The sequence below is a fragment of the Phascolarctos cinereus genome, unplaced genomic scaffold, assembly GCF_003287225.1.
Source record: "Phascolarctos cinereus isolate Bilbo 61053 unplaced genomic scaffold, phaCin_HiC Scaffold_79;HRSCAF=614, whole genome shotgun sequence".
Lineage (NCBI taxonomy): Eukaryota > Metazoa > Chordata > Mammalia > Diprotodontia > Phascolarctidae > Phascolarctos > Phascolarctos cinereus.
Genome location: NW_027556179.1, coordinates 7,501 through 15,358, shown reverse-complemented (window position 1 = coordinate 15,358; position 7,858 = coordinate 7,501). Strand labels below are relative to the sequence as shown.

The 7,858-nt window shown below is 37.1% G+C and overlaps 1 protein-coding gene across 1 annotated transcript in view; it reads right to left on the bottom strand.

Annotated features, from left to right (window-relative positions):
* Positions 1-1,903: 1,903 nt before the first annotated feature.
* The window catches only part of LOC110204057 (protein regulator of cytokinesis 1-like), a gene marked incomplete at both ends in the record, with an annotated part of 12,136 nt that continues 6,181 nt past the window's right edge, over positions 1,904-7,858 (bottom strand). The window contains 5 exon segments of the mRNA XM_078147172.1: positions 1,904-1,994; positions 1,996-2,012; positions 2,192-2,343; positions 4,734-4,824; positions 6,675-6,811. Of these exon segments, the coding sequence (XP_078003298.1) occupies positions 1,904-1,994; positions 1,996-2,012; positions 2,192-2,343; positions 4,734-4,824; positions 6,675-6,811 (488 nt within the window).

The window sequence follows — 7,858 nt, the reverse complement described above, 5'->3', positions numbered from 1 at the left end:
TCATGGGGCAGTTCGGTGGTGAGTGGATAGACCACTGGCCCTGGATTCAGGAGGACCTGAGTTCAAATCTGGCATCAGACACATAACACTTACTGGCTGTGTAACCTGGGCAAGTCACTTAACCCCATTGCCTAGCCAAAAACAAAAACAAACATATCCTTTACTTACTTATCAATTACAGAATGACTCATATTCTTATAAATCTGACTCAGTCCTCTACATACATGAGAAGTGTGGCATTTATTAGTGAAATTTGATGTAAATTCCCCCACCCACAAATTCTTTGCTTTCCTTGTAACCTTGGCTGCATTGGCTTTATGTCCCAAAATATTCTTTACCGCTTGTTTAATCATAAATATTCCCTTATCCGCAGGGGGAAAAAAAACTTGTAGTGAACTCCAGGAGGGATGAAGAAGTAAACGTTGGAAGGGCACTGAAGATATCAAAGTTGTAAGTCTCTGATGATTTTTACTGTTGGAAGAGAAATAAAAAACAGATGAGGAAAGTGGGGAGGGAAGCACATTCTCAGAAGAGCCCAGAAATCTGGCAGGTCCGTGAAGTCTTCCTCCTTGGCCCACCCTTTCAGCACAGTCTCTAAGGAGCAGGCAGAGGGAATGATGCCATGGAACACATCTTAGTTACCTACTCCAGCAAGAATCATAGAAAACTGCTTCGTACAGTAACAAAAACTCAGATGCACATAGCTATACCCCAGGACATTCTGAGCTATACAAGAAGGTATAAAAACAATTTCCTGTGTCTAGAAGGCACTTGTTAGTGAAAAGCTACTACCCAGGAAGGCGATAAGGGTGGAAACACTGGCACTTTAAGCTTGTTTCACAAGGACAAGACACATTTATCATTGTATAAGTCTGAGAGTACTGTGAGAACCTGCTGCTAAGATAATCTTAGACTGAAGTACATGGGATGAGAGAAGTTGGAAGCAAAAGGCAAAGATCACCAGAGGAAGAAGCTAATAGCTATTTAACTAAACCATTACAACTAGAAAGAAAAGTGGTTTCTCATGGATGAGAGCTGTGAGGAATAGTAGCAGCTCTGCAACAGGGAATCCTGTTTCATGGGTGTGTCTGGCTTGAACCTGACCAAAAGAACAGGCACGATGAGAACCCTTCTTATCAGTCAAATAATGAAAGGCCTAATGATAGCAATGTGAAAAATGTTCATCCCTTTGTTAGATGGAACTTCAAGGTTTCAGAAGATTTATGGATGGAAGGAGCCCCAGAGGTCATATAGTTATGCTCCTTCATTTATCATGCTAGCTTGATGCCTATTCCAGTTTTTAATTTGGATTCTAATTTAGAGAGGCATACAGCTGGGCCTGGAGTCAAGAATACCCAAGTTCAAATCCAGCATTAGACATTAGCTGTGTGAACCTGGGCAAGTCACTTAAACTCAGTGTCCTCAGTTGTAAAATGGGGATAATAACAATCCTTCCCTCCCAGGGTTAAGGATCAAATGAGATAATATTTGAAAAGGGCCTAGCATGGTACCTAGCACATAATAGGCACTTAATAAATGATCCTTTCCTTCTTTCCAAGTTGATAATACAATCCTAGAAAATTCCTGCTTCAGTACACTCTGAAAGTTTAGTGTAGTTAAAATAAGATAGATGGCTGAACATTCACTGGGTAATCATGGTGGTTAGCAAGGTAGAGGTTCTTTGAGATTATCAGCACACAGGCAGGGACTTGTCCCACTCCAAAAAGAGGGTAAACAATGATTAGGTAAACTATGCTGGGCTTTATGGCATTCACTCAACAAACTTGGATTAAAGTTGCCAAGCCAGCAAGCTGCCATTTTGGATATCATTCCTACTACCTTTTTCCAAACAATACTTCTCTGACTAAGAGTCAGACTTTTTAATGAGGTAAAGCTTTGTTACCTTGTAGCCTTTGCCTGATGAATTAGGCCTGAGTCCTTCCTTCTTGAAGGGTATTTTGGATCTGCTGCTATATGACATCTCTGCTCCTTTCTTGGTTCTTCTTTAGTTGCTATACGAATAAGAATCATCAGTGATAAGCACAACATCAAAAAAAAGGGGTGTGAAGGCAGAGCCCCAAAGCTAGTCTATAGCACACACAAAATGGAAGGCAAGGGATGGACATAGACTGTATGCTCTCACCATCCCTCCAACTTAGCTCACAGCTTTTCTCTCTTTGTTTTTACTTACTCGTTCCTGCTTTTCTTTCTCTTTGTTCAAATGAAACATCTTCCACTGTTCCATCATATATTCTGTGAATTTCTGGCCATTCACCACAAAAGTCTCAGAATGTTCTTTTTCCCACATTTCAATCTGCGTTTTCAACTCCTCTTCCAGCTGAGGTTATTTTAAAAAAGGAAAGCTTATTATCAATAACTCGCTAACATGCTATTAATCTTGCTGTTCCAAAGGGTGACTTCTTCCATTCAGGGGTCGATTGTGCTATTTCAATATGTTTGTAACTCTAAGCAAAACATGAGAGCAAGACAGAATGTACATAAAATTGATCATTAGGGGGAAAAAGCCCCAGCTTATTTAGATAACACATGAGGGAGCAAAGAGAAATAAATTACATGCACTTCTAAGTTTTTGTTTTGTTTTGTTTTGTTTTAATGGCACCTGATGCTATGGCATTCAGCAAAACCCAAGTCACAATGGTTGGATCTTCAAGAATTCTAATGCCTGAGGAAGCTCCATCCTAAGAACATCTTTTGTGACCCAATGGACAACTCTAGTAAGGATAGCCTTCTTGAGAGGTATAATGTAGCATTCTATCTGTTCGGAGAAATTAATATAGGACTTGTTTCTTGGGCAGAAAATTTAAAAAAAAATTACTTAGTTAATTTATTTTTAGTTTTCAACATTCACTTCTATGAGAATGAAATTTTGAGTTTTAAATTTTCTCCCCCTCCCACCCTGCCTCCCTGCCTGCCTCCCTCCCCAAGATGGTGTGTAATCTGATATAGGGTCTACAGATATATTAAACACATTTTCACATTAGTCATGTTGTATAGAAGAATTAGAACCAATGTGAGGAACCATGAGAAAGAAGAAACAAAACAAAACCAAAAGAAAAAAAAGAATGCAAATAATATGCTTCCATTTGCATTCACACTCCATAATTCTTTCTCTGGATGTGCATAGTATTTTCCATCTTGACTCTTTTGCAGATGTCTTCGATCTTTGCACTGCTAAGAAGAGGTAAGTGTATCAAAGTTGCTCATCACATACTGTGACTGTTACTGTGTACAACGTTTTCCTCTTTCTGCTCACTTCACTCAGCATCAGTTCATGTAAGTTTTTCCAGGTTTTTCTGAAGTCCACCTGCTCATCATTACTTATGGAACACTAGTATTCCATTACATTCATATACCACAACTTGTTCTGCCATTCCCCAATAGATGAGCATCCTCTCAGTTTCCAATTACTGACCACCACAAAAAGAGCTGCTGTAAATATTTTTGGTACACGTGGGTCCTTTTCCCATTTGTATGGCCTCTTTGGGATACAGACCAAGAAGTGGTATTGCTGGGTCAAAGGTATACAGTTTTATGGCCCTTTGGACATACTTCCAAATTGCTCTCCAGAATGGTTGGATTAGTTTATAACTCCATCAACAATGCATTAGTGTTCTAGTTTTCCCATATCCTCTCCAGCATTTATAATTTTCCTGTTTTATCATGTTATTCAACCTAATAGGTGTGATACACTACCTCAGAATTGTTTTGTTTTGCATTTATCTAATCAAAGTGATATAGAGCATTTCTTCCTCTGAAAACTGCCTGTTCACATCCGTTGACCATTTGTCATTTGGGGAATGACTTGTATTCTTATAAGTTTGACTCCGTTCACTACATATTTTAGAAATGAGGCCTTTATCAGAGACACTGGTTGTAAAAACTGTTTTCAAGCTTTCTGCTTCCCTTCTAATTTTGGTTGCATTGGCTTTGTTTCTGCGAAACCTTTTCCATTTAATGTAATCGAAATTATCCATTTTGCATTTCATAATGTTTTCTATCCCTTGTCTGGTCACAAATTCTTCCATTCTCCATAAATCTGACAGGTAAACTTCTTTGCTCTCCTAGTTTGCTTATAGTATCAGCCTTTGTATCTAAATTGTGAACCTATTCTGACTTTATCCTGGTATAGGGTGTAAGATATTGGTCTATGCCTCATTTCTGCCATACTATTTTCCGGTTTTCCCAGAAATTTCAAATCATGGGTTCTTATTCCAGAAGCTGGGGGCTTTGGGTTTATCAAACAGTAGATTACTGTAGTCACTGTTGGGCAGAAAACTTAAAGGACAGATTTTAAAAGGCATTTTTTGGTGTTTTCTTTTTTGTCACCTTTATTTCTGAATGTATCTCTCTCATTCTTTCCTCCTCCAGGAGTCATCCCTCATAACAAAGAAAAAAATGGGTGGGGTGGGGAGGAGTGCAAAGCAATTCAACAAAACCAACCAAGACATCAACCAACTGGAGAGTACCACACCTAAAAAACCCCACTGGTACAAAGAAAAAAAAAAGGACGTTCAGGACCTTTTCTTAACTCTTTTTCCAGGCCAAGTTTGGTCATTGTCATTAAGCAGTGTTCAACTAGAAAATTTTGTTCTTTTATTGATGTTGTTGTAATCAGTGTGTGTTGTTTTCCTTATTCTGCTTTTATCAAAGCTCGATTTTGAAATGAAGGACCTTTCGTGTAAAACATGAAGAGCACTCCAAAGTGCTCTTAAAGAGTGTTTTTTGTAGCTTGGCTCCATGCTTTTCTTCTTTTAAGAGATTTCCACCACGGTTCCTAAATCGGCTTGGATCTGAAGCTTTTCTCTGTGGAGACAACATTTTTTTTTTAAATTGATTTTATTCTGAATTCTAGAAATAAAACAACCATTTCTGTAACATATTAGAATAGAAAAAACATGACTGCACATGAAACTGCAAATCTATGATGTACAACTTGCTATTCCTTTAAAATATGTATTAAAGCTATCATGTAACTTTTTTCTTTTTTTTTTCTTTCCTCACTGCCCCAGACCTAGAGATGGCTACCATTAGAAACAAATAAGTATTTTTATGTAAAATAATTCTATACATACTTCTATTTATCAGTTCTTTTTCTGGATGCAGATAGCATCTTCCTTCATAGGTCATGTGTAGTTAATATGGGTATTTATAAGAGTCAAAATACATTACTAGCTCCAAGTTGTTCTTAAATAATATTGCTGTTAATGTATGCAATGTTCTCTTGGTTCTGCTCAATTTTGCTTCATTATTTCATGCAAGTCTATCATGTTTTTCAAAGATCATCAAACTCATCATTTCTTATAACAATAGTCATAAACCACAACTTGTTCAGCCATCCCCTAACTGATAAGCATCCCCATAATTTCCAGTTCTTTGCCACCACAAAGAGAGCTGCTATAAATACTTTGGAACATATAGGTTCTTTTCCTTTTTCTCTAAGTATCTTTGGAAATAGACCTAGTAATGGTATTGCAGGGTCAAACGGTATAGGCAGTCTAATAACTCTTTGGGCATAATTCCAGATTGCTCTTCAAAATGGTTAGATCAGTTCACAGTTACACCAACTATGAATTAGTGTCCCAATTTTTCCATATCTCCTCCAACATTTGGCACTTTCCTCTTCAATTATTTTGGCCAATTGGGTAGGTGTAAAATGATATCTCAAGATTATTTTAATTTTGATTTCTCTAATCAATCATGATTTAGAGCATTTTGTCATATGACTATACATTATTTCAATTTCTTTATTGGAAAGCTGCCTGTTCATATCCTTTGACCATTTATCAAGTGGGAAATAACTTGTATTTTTATACATTTGACAAAGTTCTGTATATATTTGAGATATCAGAACTTTATTTGAGAAACTATGTATAAAATTTTACCCCAATTTTCTGCTTTCCTTCTGATCTTGGCTACATTTGTTTTATTTGAACAAAACCTTTTTAACTTGATGTAACTGAAATTTTCCATTTACACCTCATACTGCTCTCTTATACCTTGTTTCTTCATAGATTGTTCACCTCTCGTAAGCCTGATAGGTAATATATTCCATGTTCTTCAATCTTTCTTGTAATATCTCTCTTTCTATATAGGTCATGTATCCATTTTGACCTTATCTTGGGAAATGGTGTATGGTAATGGTCTATGCCCAATTTCTGCCGGACTACTTTTCAGCTTTTTCAACAATTTTGTACTAACTAATGAATTCTTCTCTCAAAAACATAAGTCTTCACACTTGTCAAACACACGGTTATTACTAAAGTCATTTGCTCCTGTAAATGGAGACAATAAATTTTAATTAGAGCTACTATTTAAGCAATAAATCCAAACATAGAAGGAAGATTTAGTTCTTGGGAGTCCTTTAATTTCATAAACCATACACCTCAGAAGCCAGAAATGTATTCCTTCCCTGCACTAACAACTAAGGTGCCAGAAAAGGAATCCAAAGTATTCCCAACCAGAACTCATCTTTAAGTAGGTTCATGAGAAGTTAGCAAGACATGGCTTGCGGAAATGAGGAGACTTAGGAGGCAAAACCAGGTTTCAGAAATCCCATTGCACCAAGGAATGGGGTTTCAGCAATTCTATTCAGCACAACTTATTACACTCTTCTCTTCTTGCCTTTCCCTCCCTCTCTCCCTCTAAAAAAGTACCTCAAATTCCAAGAAAAGCCTCCAGTTCTTTTCCCACTTCTGAATGCCTTCAAATAGTTCTTTGTGCAGCTCATAATATTGTTTCACCTTCACAATTTCTTCATCATGGAGCCTTAGCAAGATCTCTGTGTAGTTCTCTGTGTGAGGGAGATAAATAAGCCAAACTTTAAAATTCCTCTAAAGTCTTGCTAATCTTTCCTGTTTCCAATATAGCAAAATGCTCCAAATTTCCAAGTGTAATGAGTCACTTACACTCTTCTCTTATCACAGCCTCACTTGATCCATTCCATCCCATATTTTTCAGCAAATTACCCTTCTCTCATTCCTACTTTCTCTCCAGTCTTTCATTTCTCCCTGTCTGCTGTATGCTTTCCTGATGTCTACAAGCATGCTCATATCTCCTCCACCCTTAAACTCTCACTTGATACATCTATCTCTGCTGACTATTAACCTGTAGACCTCTCCTCTCTTTTGTAGCTAACCTCCTCAAGGAAGCTGTCTACAATCCATGTCTTCACTTCCTTTCCTCTTACGCTTAGCCACTCTGTCTTCTGACCTTATCATTCAATGCTCTCTAAAGTTATCTATGATCTTTTCATTTATTTGACTTTTAATATTTTTCATATTATATATAAAACCAAAATTTAACCTTTACTTTTTAAAATTTTGAGTTCCAAATTCTCTTCCACCCTCCCCTTCCTTTCCCCTTGCCAAGAAAACAAGTAATTTGATAAATGTTATACATGTGTACTCATGCAAAACATATTGCTATATTAGTCATGCTGTGAAAGAAAGCACAATCAAAAAAAAAAGGAAAAAGAAAGAAAGTTTAAAGAAATAGTGCGCTCCAAGCTGCATTGAGATTCCATCAGCTTTTTTCTCTGGAGGTGGATAGCATTTTTCATCAGAGGTCTTTTAGAAGTGTCTTGGATCACTGTATTGCTAAGGATAGCTAAATCATTCACAGGTGATCATCATACAACATTGTTGTTACTATGTACAATGGTCTCCTGGTTCTGCCCACTTTACTTTGCATCAGTTCCTGTAAGTCCAGGTTTTTGTGAAAGCATCTTGCTCATCATTTCTTATGGCACAATAGTATTCAATTACAATCACATGATTTCTTAACTGCCAAATCTAATAGCCATTTCTCAATCCTCATCTTTCTTGACCTCTCTGTCATC